The sequence below is a fragment of the Manihot esculenta genome, chromosome 18 (genome assembly GCF_001659605.2).
Source record: "Manihot esculenta cultivar AM560-2 chromosome 18, M.esculenta_v8, whole genome shotgun sequence".
NCBI classification, from domain to species: domain Eukaryota; kingdom Viridiplantae; phylum Streptophyta; class Magnoliopsida; order Malpighiales; family Euphorbiaceae; genus Manihot; species Manihot esculenta.
In genome coordinates, this window is record NC_035178.2 from 26068707 (window position 1) to 26083839 (window position 15133).

The window sequence follows — 15133 nt, forward strand, 5'->3', positions numbered from 1 at the left end:
TTTTAAATGCCCCTAATGCAAAGACACCAATTAATAGATTTTTTAAAAATATAAAAAAATAACTAATAAATTTTTTAAAATTATAAAAATTAAATAATTAAATAATTAAAGGTTAAAATTAATAAAATAATTAATTAATAAAATAATTAATTAATAAATTTTTTATAATATTTTAATACAATTTTAAAATTAAAAGATCAACTACTAAATTTTCTTATATCATAAAGATTAACTAATAATTTTCTCTTTTTATTTTTTATATTTATTTCTTCACAGTCTATTTAAATTTTGATTTACAGTTTTTTTAAATTTTTTAAAATCAAAATTCAATTGACCGCTTAAAATTTAGATTTAATTAAAATCGAAACCACAGAAATCAGAATCATTATAAATCAAGATCAAAATCAAACCCAAACCTGAACCATCAAAAAATCAAAACCATTTTCAAACCATCATAAATTGAACAAATTCCAATTTGATCCATAAATCAAATCAAATTAGACCTTGGCCAAGGCTAAAATTAACAAATATTTAATATAATTATATAATAAATTAATTCTAGATTTTAATAAAAATATAATTTTAATTTATTAAATTTTTATCTAATTAAATCAATAAAAACTAACTTTTAATTTTTCTTAAAAAAATCTGAAGGGCTAAATGTGTCATTTAAACTTCTCACATTTAAAAATTAAAATTTCAGAAAAGCCCATGAAGCACCGGTTTATTGTGAATGGGTTAAGGGATAATTTGACTAAAAAATTTATTGCGGAGGACATCCACTTCAATATAATTTTTTAAAGATACTAGGGAAAAAAAACATTTTTTTCCTAAGAAAATTTTGATGATTCATTCAACATTCCAAAATAATTACACTGCCTTGCACTTCCAGTATTGATAAGCAGATCGATTAGTACTGCCACATAAGCTATGGCAGAGCAAGGCATGCTTCATTATGCATGTATTAACAAGATCACAAGTTAATATCATCTCCTAGATCTCTAAGAACTCAAAACAAGTTTTTACGAGAGGAAATTAGGTTAAGAACTTAAGGTACCATATTGTTATGGTCCATCCTACATGTGCTTGGCAAAGATGGACTCAACAACCCCTTGAGCTATAGGATGATAACATTCACGAGCTTCTGCAAAAACCCTTTTAGCAAAAACCTTCTCTTCTTCTTTTCCAGTGCCTTGAACAAGTGCCCTGTAGAGCGGACGAAGGTACTTCATCCTCCCAACTGCCTTTAAAGTTTTCTCTACCTCGCTGTAGTAATCTCTGCAGCTAGATGAAATGGCCAGTTGGAGAAATGCAACCTTCACCTCATAATCCTTTGATTCTGACAGCCTGTAACGTGCATCCAAGGCTAAGATCTGCATCAAGAAGATCCAGATGTATAAAAAACTACAACTCTTATCTTACCTAAAGAACCTTAAACTTTCAGCACATCATGGGAATATAATATCTTCACATATATGCTCGACAAGAAGGAGAGATTCAGCAGCAATAATACAGAGCCAAATTATCCATCAGCAAGCAGATGATACCATTGCTGATAGTAGAAGAAATGACTGCCTGAGTCTGGTCTGTAAGCATGTGTTTCTTGGGCTTATGTGTACCAAATATATGCACAAGAACATCTGAAGTGTCCAAGAGTCATTACCATTTTCCAAGTTCCCTAATGTAAAACAGCACTAACTGGTAAAGTGAAAGTCAAATCTTTACTAAATAAAAAAAGAGTCAAAATTTTGTTCACAAAAGTTGGAATTCCATTACTGATATCAAGTTAATTATCAGCCCACCTAATAAATAAAGTCCATCAGAGTTGGTCAAATACAAATTCAAGAAACAATAATAAGAAGAGCTCATCAACAAGTTATTGCCAAACTTCTACAAAGCATCTCAACTACATATCCACTTTTTCAGGTCAAAGCCTACTTCACAAACATACTTTTAAAGTGGCCAACTTATAATTTAACATCCTAGAGAATAAAAAGAAAGCACAATTGACAGCAAACAAACAAAATAAATAAAAGTATAAATAAATAAAAGAAAGAGAGAGATAATCTCCAGGCGCATGATGACTGCCCGTGCACACACATTTAGTGAAACAGACCCTACAATGAATTAAAAATAGTTCCGAGGGAACAAGTGGAGATAAGGAAAGCTCAAGAAATCAGGAAATAAATATTCAAAAAGTATGATCTATAGCGTCGTGCTTAAGCAAAATCAAGGGGCAAAATCATCAAAGACACTTATCACTACCTGAGAAGCTTCAACAGGTTTGGGCAAGTTTTCTAGGTAGAGCTCCCACTCTTGCCCATGCCAATCAGCAACTTCATCCTCCCTGGGCATCCTTCCAAGCTTAAATTCATTCGCTAGTGATACAATCTTTGTGTATAAGTTGGAAACTGGTTCATATGCATCTGGAGGAATGCCAGTACCCTCCGTCCATAATTTAAGGTCAATATCTTTCTCTATTCCAGGGACATTTGCTTTCAAGAAATCAAGAAACATCTCTGTATCAATTGATTTGAACTTGAAGGTGGCAATATATTTCTTGAGGAATTCATCAAATGCAGGTCTTCCAATCTAAGCATTAAATAGGCAAAACACAACTTGTGAGACACTTGATATTATTAGAAATGCCCAGAATATATCATATTCGTAAATCAGAAACAAAGGCACACTCCTATGAGTGTGGAAAATATACTAGATTCTTCATTCATAGACATCTGAGAGCAACAGGGAACTCAACAAACCTGGCGTTCTATGCGCCACAAAAATTGGAAACCCTTCTCATATGGAACTTGAGAATACACATCATCAGGATCAATATTTTCCTGATTTGTTTTGAGCTTGGTGAACTCCATGTTGTCCTTGAATCTCTCTATTTCCTCCTTTAAACCTCTCCATCCAATTCCAATATTCATTACAGCTCTGTCTTCTCCTTGAACAACCTCAACTATTCTCCTGTCTGCATATGTTGTAAAACCCTAGAAGCACAAATGCCAGAATAATAAGAAACAAAAATGCTTTGAAGTACCAAAAACGAGGAAACTCACTTCATATATACAAAGATTTTGAAAATTCAGTAGGCATTCTTCCACAAATATGATCAACTACATAAAAAATAGACAGACATAACAACTTAAAAGTATATCCTTGTCAATGAGGCAGAAATACATATACCAAATAACAGTAACCAGAAATTTCTGTTCCCGCTTCCCCTTCATTTATAAAGGCTATTCTTTCACACTGTAAATGCAGTCATGCTAAGCCAGAGGAAAACAGCATGATAAATTTATGAATTGAAAATTCCAGAGAGATAACGAACTGCAATATTTTCAAACTTCAATAAAATAAAACAAAACAAAAATGTTAACATTTGGAAACTCACTGCATGCAGAACAAACATTTTTACACTCACGTTCAACCAATTACGTGTTCCTTCAATCATATTTCTTTAACTATTCCTCATTCCCCTATCTAACATGAAACAAGAAATAGGCTAAAACCAATAAAATACAGATAAAGCAAAGGGGATAAAATCATGAGCAAGCTCATGTGCCACAACAAAAAAGCATAAAAAGACATTAATGATTAATCCAACAAAGTACATACCTCATTCAACCAAAAGTGGTCATTATTCTTGTTAGTAATCAGGTTACCAGTCCAGCTATGAGCCAACTCATGTGCCACAAGCCGCGCCCCACTAGCGTCCCCCTTGATCACTGTTGGGGTCAAGAACACCATCCGGGGATTCTCCATTCCCCCATAAGGAAAACTAGGTGGCAAAACCATCAAATCAAACCGCTCCCACTCATATGGTCCAAACAACTTTTCTCCTTGTCTTATCATATCCTCGGTCCCGGCAAACTCCCTAGCAGCCGCATCCAACACTTCGGCTACTGCCTCTGAGTAAACCTTAGTTCTGGGACCTACCTCCCTGAAACTCAAGTCCCCAATCGCAAACGCAAACAAATACGGTGGTATCGGCTGCTCCATGACAAACTCCTCCACCACCCTCCCTTCGGCACACCACAACGACCGGAAGTCAAACCCAACATCTCCAGTGACCAAATCATTAACATCCCCACTAACAGGTGCTCGGCGATCAGAATGTCTGGCCGACATCACGGCGGAAAGGTGGCGGGGAATGTTGAGCTTAGCGGAGTAACAAATTCGCGCGGCTGGAGTGTCCTGGCAGGGGAAAACGGAGCGAGCGTGGATGGAGTGGCATTGGGTAAAAACAAAAGGATGAATCTTTCCAAATGTTTGTGGAGGAGACAGCCACTGGAGGGCGGAGGAAGAAGGGGAGGTGGAGTAGAAGATTAAAACTGAAGAATGGTTTTGGAGATAGACAGTGAGGTGACTACCTTTGATTGGGTCAATCGGGGAAAGAGAGAAAGGAAGAGGACTTAGGGTTTGAGGGTCAAGGACCTTGTAGATGCTGAGAGAGCGGGTGTCGAGGGAGAGAATTCCGGAGTGAGGGGCGGCTAGGGAGAGTAAAGCGGCGGCGTGGATGGTGGAGGAAGAAAAATCGAAGTAAAGAGAAAGGAAAACATGGGTGGTGAGTGGATGAGCGGAATCAGTGAAGGAGTGAGGATCAATTGGCGCCATTGTTAGAATAAAAATAAGAATTGAGAATTTAGGAAATTAGGGTTTGGGATTAGGAAGCTGTCACATGTCTTTAATTTAGCTTTTGAATAATTCTTACTTTGAATAAGTCTTGATTTTATTTGTATTTTATTTATTAGTTGCTGCAGCATAGTCATTTGTTTCTTTGTATTTAGCTTAAAGTTATTAGCTTGTTGGCTATTTAACGTGAATGAAATAAACATACCGGGACATAAAAAAAATAATTATCAATACGTTACTTTGACGTAGAGGCCTGGATTTCTCAATTAAACATTTTCTTCTTTTAATCTTTTCTTCATTATCAGTATAGGTTCCAAAAGCAAAAAGCAGTTTGTACCAAAGTGGTATTAGAACTCTAGAATGGATATTAGAGTCGAGCTGCTCGAACAATCAGTTCAGTCTCTTTCGGGTGGTTAGGAAGGCATCGCTAAGCGCCTTGAAGAGCTTTTCTCTCAGCTCAATTCACGGATGGACTGATTGTCCATTCAGTCCTCTCCTGGAAAGGGAGTCGAATCTGAGGCACACACCCCTGAGTCTAGAACCAACCTTACTCGCTTTGGGAGTACTTCTTACACTCCTAAACTGGTAAAACTGGACTTTCCACGTTTTGATGAGAAGGAAGACCCTCCAAGCTGGGTTTGCAGGGCAGAGCAATTCTTTCAATTCCACCACACGCCGGATGACGAACGAGTTGAGATTGCCTCATTCCATTTGGGGGGTGATGCACAATTATGGTACCAGTTACTTAAACAAGAGAATCCTGTAATTACATGGGCAGATTTTAAAGAAGGATTTTATGCAAGGTATGGTCCTAACCAACTTGTCGATTACTTTGGGGAATTGTCGAAACTTCAACAGCGTGGTACCGTTCAAATGTACCAAACTCAGTTTGAAAAATTATTAGCGAAGGTGGGGCCATTATCACAAGCACGACAAGTTGGCTGCTTTGTCAGCGGGTTGATCTCATCCATTAGAACAGATGTGCAGGCCAATCGGCCGAAGTCCTTATCTGAAGCGATCGCACTAGCAAGGTTGTATGAAGCCAGAAATTCAGTCCAAGTGAAGGGGACCTCCACAACGTCCCGTCCAGCATTTCAAACATCACGTCCCTCACCTGTAATTAGTCAACCAGCAGCAAATCCTGTAAAACGTCTGACTTGAGATGAACTCAATGAAAGAAAAAAATTGGGTTTATGCTTCAAGTGCAATGAGAAATTTGGACCTGGGCACCGATGTAAAAAACTATTTTCAATTCAAGCAGTTTTAGAAGAGAGTGATGATGATATGGAGATGGAGATAGAAGAGCAAGATCAAACAAAGGTACCTGCAATTTCCTTACATGCAATCTCAGGATTTGAAGGACCAGACACGATGAGGCTTAGAGGGAAATTGGCAAATCAGTTTGGCACTATTTTAGTGTATTCTGGCAGCACCCACAACTTTGTGAGTGAGAAATTTGCACGGAAAGCGGGCATAGAACCAACTACAAGCAAAAAAATTAAAGTGCTTGTTGCTTCTGGTGAGGAACTAATGAGTTCAGGTAAATGTACACAAACTGAAATTCTGGTTCAGGGAGTTCCAATTATTGTAGATTTATACATTTTACCTTTGGAAGGCTATGATGTGGTTCTTGGAACATAGTGGCTGCGAACATTGGGGCCAATAATTTGGGATTTTTCAGGTCTTCTCATGACGTTTAATTTGGATGGGAAGCAAGTGATTTTGCAGGGATCAATAGTTCCAAATAATCAGCTTATCTCAGCCTACCGGATAGAGTATCTGATCCAGTTTGCGAAAAAAGGGTTCCTGCTACAGATAATTGGAGACCAATCGGATTCTCCAGAGATTCCGAAGCTGCACCCACAAATTCAGGCTCTCTTGGATAAATTCAGAGTCGTTGCGAATGAACCAGTAGGGCTACCCCCTCAACGGCTCCATGACCATAAGATTCCTTTAAAAAATTTCGAACCTATTTCTGTCCGTCTTTACTACTACCCACACTACCAGAAGACTGAAATTGAGAAAATTGTGTCCGAGATGCTAACTGCAGGAATAATTCGACCAAGCCAAAGTCCATATTCTGCTCCTGTTTTGCTAGTAAAGAAGTCCGATGGATCTTGGCGAATGTGTATCGATTACCGGGAATTAAACAAAAACACAGTGAAAGATAAATTCCCCATCCCTGTTATTGAAGAATTGCTTGATGAGCTGGATGGTGCTCAATATTTTACTAAGCTAGACCTCCGATCGAGCTACTACCACGTTCGGGTATATTCAGATGACATTGAAAAAACGGCTTTCTAAACTCATCATGGCCACTACGAGTTTCTGGTGATGCTGTTCGGTCTTACTAATGCTCCCTCAACTTTTCAATCTCTAATGAATGAGGTATTCCAAGATTTCCTACGGAAATTTGTTCTTGTTTTTTTTGACGATATACTTATCTACAGTAAAACTTGGGATGATCATATTAAACATCTGGAGGTTGTATTTTCAATCTTGCAAATTCATCAATTGTTTGTAAGAATTGAAAAGTGTCAATTCGGCCAAAGGGAAGTTAAGTACCTTGGTCATGTGATTTCTAATGGTGGAGTTACTGTAGATCCAGAGAAGATTGAATCCATTCAAGGTTGGCCGAAACCCACTTCTCCAAAAGCCTTGTGGGGATTTTTGGGCCTTTGTGGTTATTACAGGAAATTTATACAATATTTCGGGAAGATAGCCAGCCCTCTAACCAGGATGTTAAAGAAAGATGGTTTCGAATGGACCCCAATGGCAGAAGAAGCATTTGTCAAATTGAAAAAAGCTATGACTTGTGCCCCAGTGTTAGCTTTGCCGAATTTCTCTAAAAAATTTATTGTGGAGTGTGATGCCTCGGGGACGGGGGTAGGAGCGGCCAATTGCCTTTTTCAGTCATGCTCTACAGGGCAACCATCTTCTCTTATCCACTTATGAGAAGGAGATGCTAGCATTGGTTCTTGCTATTCAAAAATGGAGGCCCTATCTTCTTGGTCAGACTTTCATTGTGCGGACAGACCACCAGAGCTTAAAGCATCTATAGAGTCAACGAATTACAACATCAGCCTAGCAGAAATGGCTATTTAAATTAATGGGCTACAGTTTTACCATTTGAGTATAAGGGTGGCAAAGAAAACATTGTGGCCGATGCTTTATCCAGACGTAAAGATGACGAAAAGGTGGGGGGACACGTGTTGGCAATCTCTTGTCCAATCCCAAATTGGATTGATCCAATCAAAGAAGAGATCATGGCTGATCCTGATTTGCAGAAAAAAATTCAGCAGATACATGATGGGGAAGCGCTTGGTCCATGGGAGTATAGAGATGGAATTCTATTTTTCAAAGGTAGAATATTTTTATCCAAGAATTCAGCTCTGTTGAAAGATATAATAGAGCAGTTTCATAACAGCACTCATAAGGGATTTTTTAAAACTCTTCATCGGATACGATCAACCTTATACTGTCCTAATCTCAAGAAAAGAGTGAGGGACTTTATTAGGGAATGTGATGTTTGTCAGAGGCATAAGATGGAGCACACTTCTCCGGCTGGACTTCTTCAACCTCTTCCCATTCCCAACAAAATTTGGGAAGACATTTCTATGGACTTTATTGATGGACTCCCAAACTCCCAGGGTAAGTCTGTGATATTTGTGGTGGTGGATAGGCTCTTAAAGTATGCTCACTTCATTCCTATTTCCCATCCTTATACTGCTGTAACGGTTGCTAGAATATTTTTTGATAATATTTTCAAGTTATATGGAATGCCACTGACCATAGTTTGTGATCGGGACCCTGCTTTTACAAGTTTATTTTGGAGAGAATTGTTTGACTTCAATGGCACCCGGTTCAATTTTAGTTCAGCTTATCACCCCAAACTGACGGGCAGACGGAGGTGGTAAACCATACTTTAGAGATGTATCTCAGATGTTTCACAAGTTCCCAACCAAAGTTATGGACAAAGTGGCTATCATGGGCTGAATATTGTTACAATACAAGTGTTCATTCTGCAACAGGGAAGTCTCCTTTTGAGGTAGTTTATGGGAGATCACCTCCTGCACTTCTTACTTATGTTTCTGGTACAGCCAAAGTCCAGGCAGTTGAGCGGGAATTGGTTGATCGTGACATCATGATTAAGGAGCTTAAGGGAAAAATTCAATTGGCTCAGAATCACATGAAGCGGGTGTATGATTCGAAACATCAGGAGCGTGAATTTGAAGTTGGTGATATGGTTTTTCTTAAGTTGCATCCCTATAGACAGCAATCTCTGACTTTGCGGAAGAATTTTAAATTAGCAGCAAGGTTTTTTGGCCCTTTTAGGGTGCTGCAGAAAATAGGAAAGGTAACTTATAAATTGGATTTGCTGCAAAATGCTAAGATACATCCTGTATTCCATGTATCGCTTCTTAAGAAACAGATTGGGACCAAAAGCGTTGTGCTTCCACAGTTACCTTTTTTTCATGAGCTTGGGGAATTAATTCCACATCCTGTAGCAATTCTGGACAGCAGAGTTCGACGTAAGAAGTTGGAGGTGTTGGTTCACTGGCAAGGGTTGCCCCCCTCTGAGGCCACGTGGGAAGAGTTAGCTAGAATTAAATCCAGCTTTCCAGATGTCCTGCTTGAGGACAAGCGAACTGTTTAAGAGGGAAGGAATGTCACGTGTCTTTAATTTAGCTTTTGAATAATTCTTGCTTTGAATAAGTCTTGATTTTATTTGTATTTTATTTGTTAGTTGCTGCAGAATAGTAATTTGTTTCCTTGTATTTAGCTTAAAGTTGTTAGCTTGTTGGCTATTTAAAGTGAATGAAATAAACATACCGGGGCAGGAAGAAAACAATTATCAATACGTTACTTTGACGTAGAGGCCTGGTTTCCTTAATTAAACCTTTTCTTCTTTTAATCTTTTCTTCATTATCAGTATAGGTTCCAAAAGCAAAAAGCAGTTTGTACCAGAAGCGGAGTGAAAGTGATGATGAGCATTCGGTGAGATTTTAAAAGCGAGTACTTTTATTCGGTTCAGTATTTTTCTTTAAACTTGGAGGGAGAATAATTGGAGTAATGGAAATGTTACGCAAAGAATGTATATTAAAAAATATATGGATTACGATATCTTAAAAAATGGATTAAGATACTTTTAACGGAACATTTTGTTGTGTTAGAAAATTCAAGACTTCAGAGAAAAACACAAAAGGAAAGAGAGAGAGATGGCGGTTTACAGTCTGTCATCAACGTTATTTTTCTTTGGTTGTTGAGGCTTCGGAAGGTTTTGGTCGGTGTGGGTTCCTCTACGGCAGAGATAACCTAATGTAGCCGGTAACCTCAATACTTGCTCTAGCGAGTATAGTATAAATTTTGTTTTGTCGTGGCAGATGGAGCGAAATCAAAAATTGGTTTCTTGAGAATTTTTGAAATTGAAATTCCAAATAGTTTTTGATTTCTTGAGATTTTTTGAAATTGAAATTTGAAATAGTATTGATATAATTCTATATGTTTTCGGTTCTTATGGAATCCTAATATGGATTTAATTTTGATATACTTATCGATTCATGTAATAAAATTTAAACTCCATCGATAATTAAACACTTTTAAAATAGTACTACTATTACTTATTTTAAATTTCAAAATAATACCAAACATTTCTATGTAATATTTTCATATAAAATATATGTAAATATTAAATAATCAAATATAATATAATCATTCCACTTGTCTGCAAATTTATTTAGTTTTTTTTTTTCTGTAGCAAATTAAATTGATATTGTTGAAATCAAAATGATGATGTGGACATAATAAAATTGTATTGTGATTGACTAATTTTGCAAAACAGAGAGGGTGAGATAGTGCGTGCCTATGGCAGTCAATCCAATGCTCAAGTTAGTAAGCTGGAGAATAAGGCGAATATAAAACTTGAAAGTATTTATGTTAGAGAATTATTCTCCTTTTATACTGTAAAAAAGATAGAGATAAATATAGTATTTCCTGATTATCCGGCGATGATGTGACTGGCTCATTGGTAAGAGATTTTCACCGGCTAATTGGTCGGAAATCCTGTGATCATAGGTGTAAAGGAGATCTGTTGGATTGTAGTTGTTTAACAATAACTTCCTTATGGAGACTCATCCTGAAGTCGAGAGGAGAGTCTGTCCGACCTATCTTGAAGCCGACCTGAAGTGCCCTGATCTTCTTTTCTATGGGTGGAACTGCATATAGGTTTATCAGATCCTTGTCATATGGTCTTGTTTTATGATGATAGCTCACTGCCTTCTTTGAACAAGTCTCATGTAGCATCAAAAATCCCCCTACTAGTCTTCGATTCTTTAGATTCGAAGGTGATAGATGTTTTCATGATTTGGGTCATGTGGCTTTATTTGTCCGGACTGAACGCACGATGTCTTTACTTTCTTTTTACTTGCCTTGGCGACCAGTCAGATCCAAGATCTTGTCTTGGCAAAAATTAATCCGAGTGATATAGTAATGCCTTGACGAGTTTTCAGACATTTTCCAGTCCTTGCAAGCTCCTTGGCCTTTTACAGTCTTTTCTAGCTTCCGGACACTTTCTAACCCTGATGAGCTTTCGGGCATTTTTCTAGCCCTGACGAGCTTCCGGGTATTTTTCTAATCCTTGCGAGCTTTTTGACCTTTTCTAGTCTTGATGGGCTTCCGGGCATTTTTCTAGCCCTCGCGAGCTCCTTGGCCTTTTCCAGCCTTGTCGAGCTTCCAGGAATTTTCTAACTTTGACGAGCTTCCGGACATTTTTCTCCTAGCAAAAAGTTTTAGATTTTTTAGAGTGATTGTAAGAGTAGCAACTCATGCTTGTGATTCTTTTTGTAAGATGGGACCAATGCTCTTGGTTGCATGGTCTAGCTCATACTTGCCTTGCGTCCTGAGCATCAAATGCCTTTAGAAACTTCTTGTGAAGTGGGAATAGCACCCGGTAGGTCGACCTGGTGTTAAATGCCTTAGAAACTTTTTGTGAAATGGGACTAACATCCGGTTGGTCGGCCTGGTGTATACCCACCTTCTAAGCTAACATCAAGTGCCTTTAGAAACTTCTCGTAAAATGAGACTAACACTCGGTTGGTCAGCCTGGCGTATACTCGCCTTGCGGCCTGGCATGAAATGCCTTAATTATACGGGACCCATACTCAGATAGCCTTATGGCCTTGTGAATGTTTGTTTCTGCAGGCCAATGCTCGTATTATATGCGTGATCCATACCCTGATTGTATGTGTGATCCATCACCAGATGGCCCTGCGGTCTTTTATGAATTTATTTCTGCATACTAATATCCAGACTATATGCAGGACTCATGCCCATATTGTATGCGTGACCCATGCCCGGATAGCCTTGCGGCCTTTTATGAATTTATTTTCGTGGACCAACGCCCAGGTTATATGCGAGACCCATGTTCAGATTGTACGTGAGACCTATGCCCGGATGGCCTTGTGGCCTTTTATGAATTTATTTTCGCAGACCAAAGTCTGGATTATATGCGGGAGCTATGCCCAAATTGTATGCGGAATCCATGCTCGGATGGCCTTGCGGCCTTTTATGAATTTGTTTCTGTAGACCAACACCCAGATTATATGCGGGACCTATGTTCAGATTGTATGCAGGACACATGTCCGGATGGCCTTATGGTCTTTTATGAATTTATTTCCGTGGACCAACACCCGGATTATATGTAAGGCCCATGCTTGGATGGCTTGGCGATTGCCTCATGGCCTTTGTTCTTATCTCCACGCTTTCATCCTAGTTTTATAACATTTTCAAAAATCACAAATATTTTGCTGAGGATAAAATAAAAGACTCGGTTGTCTGGCTTGACTAATTTCAAAACTCGAAGTTTGACTCAGGAGCTAGACATCCATGACATTCTCCTTATTGTCACCCCTATTAACACTCGATCCTCCTGCAATCACATGAATAACCCCTCACAAGTTCACTGTCAGGGGTGGTTTCTGGAATTATTCTCTTGAGCTCGGGCCTCTTACCTTTTCTACTCTTTCTAATGAACTTTCGAAGTGTGTCGTTCCCTACTAACCTTCGATCTTGTTTTTCAATTGCCGCCACTCTTTCGTTACATGTCTGTGGTCTTCATGAAAATGGCAATACCTGGTCCTGTCTCATTTTTCGGCTTTCTTAGTGTTGAATTTGAGAGACCACATGATCTTCTTATTGTTTTTCCTAATCCACATTAGAATATACGTTCGTCAGTTGTCTAACGGGGTATATTTCTTATACTTACCTCATCCAATCGTTCCTCGGGAGACCGAAAAACTTCTGTGGTCTCCCTTATATCCTTGCTTCTCCAGCTTTTGGCATTGCTTCTTACCGTCCTTTTATCCTTTTTCCATCCTTCTTGTAGGCAGCCCGTACTAGCTTTTAGCTAGTGCCATTGGGAACATCATCTGATGGCTCTTCTTCCTTGGACTTTTCCTTCCCTTTGGACTGAGTCTGGATTGTCTCTGTCCGAGTCCTTAAGGTCTCTACCGAAACTTCCTCCCTCCCCGTGGGAGCCATGAGTGATGCCTCTTCCCGAACTTTGTATTGCTCGAAAATAACTTGCAACCTTCTTATTGAAAATCTTATGTGATTAATATCAAATTGGAGCAGTAGAAAAACAAAATAATTTTAAGCCATAAGAACAAACAAGAGTCGATGCATGCAATAATAGTATTAAAGGTGCAAAAGTTACCTTTGCTGAATTATTTGGAAGACTAGACCAAAAGAAAATTAATCAAAATTACCTTTTTGATCTCCTCTCCAATAGCAAAACGTGACCAATGGACTACCCAATAACGACTCCCTCTATGATTTCACACACTAAAATTCTCGGCCAAAGGAAGTGTGCTAGCACCTTGAATGTTTGCCTCTTCCTTTCGATTTTGTGAATTCAGCTTAGGTAGATGATTTCTGTAATACCCTACTAGACTCCAGTGTCGGAATTCCAACCTTCCGACGGAATGTCCGTTGGAATCCAGAATCTCGGATGCCGGAACCTTTTAGAAGGGTAAAATGTATTTTTACAAAATGAATTTTATGGTTTTAATGTTAGTTTTTGAGTTAAAAATGTTAAAAGAAAGAAAAATGGTTTTTTAGAAAAATCCAGGTTTTGCCGTCGAACATGGTGCTGCCGCGGAAGCTCCTCTTTCGGCCCCCGAAGGTGGTCTGACCAGCCATCTTTAAGAGGCCTCCAGTCCGAAAATGGGCGAGTTTTTCTCTTCACTTTTCGGGGAAAGGTGAGTTCTTGCCCTCCCTTTGTCGATTTTATGGTGTTTCTTCAAATCCTTCAAGTCTTTCATAAGTTTTCTCTTGTCTTTGAAGATATAAGCTTAAACCCGAGTTTTGAAGCCTTGAAGACCGTTTGACTCATCTCCACGTTAGGGTTGCTATCACTCCTACATCTCCAAGAGGTAAGCCTAGATCCTTGTCTTTCCTTATGTTTTAAATGAGTTTTATGAAGGGTTAAGGGGTAAAGATGCATGATATGTTTGGATCTAGAGCTATAGGGTTTGAGTTGGGTTTTTGATGAATGTATGCTCTTGTGTTGTTTTTGTTGTTGTTGTTGGGGTTTAAGCTAGTTTTTATGCCCCTTATGCTTGTTGGAGTGTATATGCATGTTTTGAGGAGTTGGGTGTGAGGATTTGAGAGTTTTGTGACTGAAATGCATGAGGCAGAATTGGGTCTGCCATTCTGGGGAAACCAAGTTCGGCCGCCGAAGCAAGGTTCGGCCGCTGAACTTGCATGGGAGACAGCCTTTTGGCCGCCTTACATGCCCCTGAAAGCATGCACTTTCGGATCTGTGAAGGGGTTTTAGCTGCCAAACCCGCCTCCGAAAGTTCCTGACTTTCGGATCTGTGGAGGACCTTCGGCCGCTGAACCTGCCTCCGAAAGACCCCGACTTTCGGATCTGGAAGGGGTCTTCGGCCGCCGAAAGTCCCCTGTCCAGCCTTCCTTTGCTTGTTTTATGTGCATGTTTTATGATGTTTTAAGGGGTTCTTGGAGAGTTGTTTAGAGTCTTGTTAGAGTTATGTTTGGTCTCTCACTTGAGTCCACCTATGTAGGATCGGACCTGAGAGACCGTAGAGGCCAGCAGTGAGTCAGCTGCTTCAGTTCTAGTCAAGCGTCAGCTAAAGGTGAGTAGAACTAAACTAATCTATTGTTTTAAAGTAATTAAGCTTTTGAGCATGTTCATGCATTCACGAAGACCATGTTTATGTATTAGGTTGTTATGCATTAGAATTCACGAATATGATGCATTGCATATGTAACGACCTGAAAATCGGACCGCTACCGGCGCTAGGATCCAGATCGACTTAAGGTCGCCGGGACCCGTAGCAAGCCTGACATACATCCTGTATACCTGTTAAATCCCATACATGATCATACATATACATGAAATCTGAAAACTTTTCTTTCATTCACCAAACTTAACCTGTGCATACTCATACTCATAAACATAAACCTCACACTG

General features: G+C 38.9%; 1 protein-coding gene across 2 annotated transcripts; it reads right to left on the reverse strand.

Moving 5' to 3' along the window:
* Positions 1 to 811: 811 nt before the first annotated feature.
* LOC110607370 (leucine aminopeptidase) lies at positions 812 to 4683 on the reverse strand. Of its 2 annotated transcripts, none has more exons than XM_021746465.2 (4): positions 3625 to 4679; positions 2763 to 2996; positions 2266 to 2592; positions 812 to 1373 (listed from the first exon to the last, which is right to left on the reverse strand). In XM_021746465.2, the coding sequence occupies exons 1-4, from the start codon at positions 4621 to 4623 to the stop codon at positions 1077 to 1079; spliced, it is 1857 nt and encodes a 618-aa protein (XP_021602157.2). In that variant the 5' UTR covers positions 4624 to 4679; the 3' UTR covers positions 812 to 1076. The 2 variants fall into 2 exon arrangements, with proteins under 2 accessions (XP_021602157.2, XP_021602159.2); XM_021746467.2 differs by lacking the exon at positions 812 to 1373 and adding an exon at positions 1449 to 1678 and having other exon boundaries at positions 3625 to 4683.
* Positions 4684 to 15133: the final 10450 nt, after the last annotated feature.

What these genes read in the sequence shown, in the direction of transcription:
- LOC110607370 (XM_021746465.2), bottom strand. Translation starts at nt 4,623, where the DNA reads ATGGCGCCAATTGATCCTCACTCCTTCACTGATTCCGCTCATCCACTC. An exon ending in ACCACTTTTGGTTGAATGAG is followed by an intron (nt 2,997 to 3,624) that starts GTATGTACTTTG and finishes TTGTGCTTCTAG; the next exon opens with GGTTTTACAACATATGCAGA. An exon ending in TGTGGCGCATAGAACGCCAG is followed by an intron (nt 2,593 to 2,762) that starts GTTTGTTGAGTT and finishes TTTAATGCTTAG; the next exon opens with ATTGGAAGACCTGCATTTGA.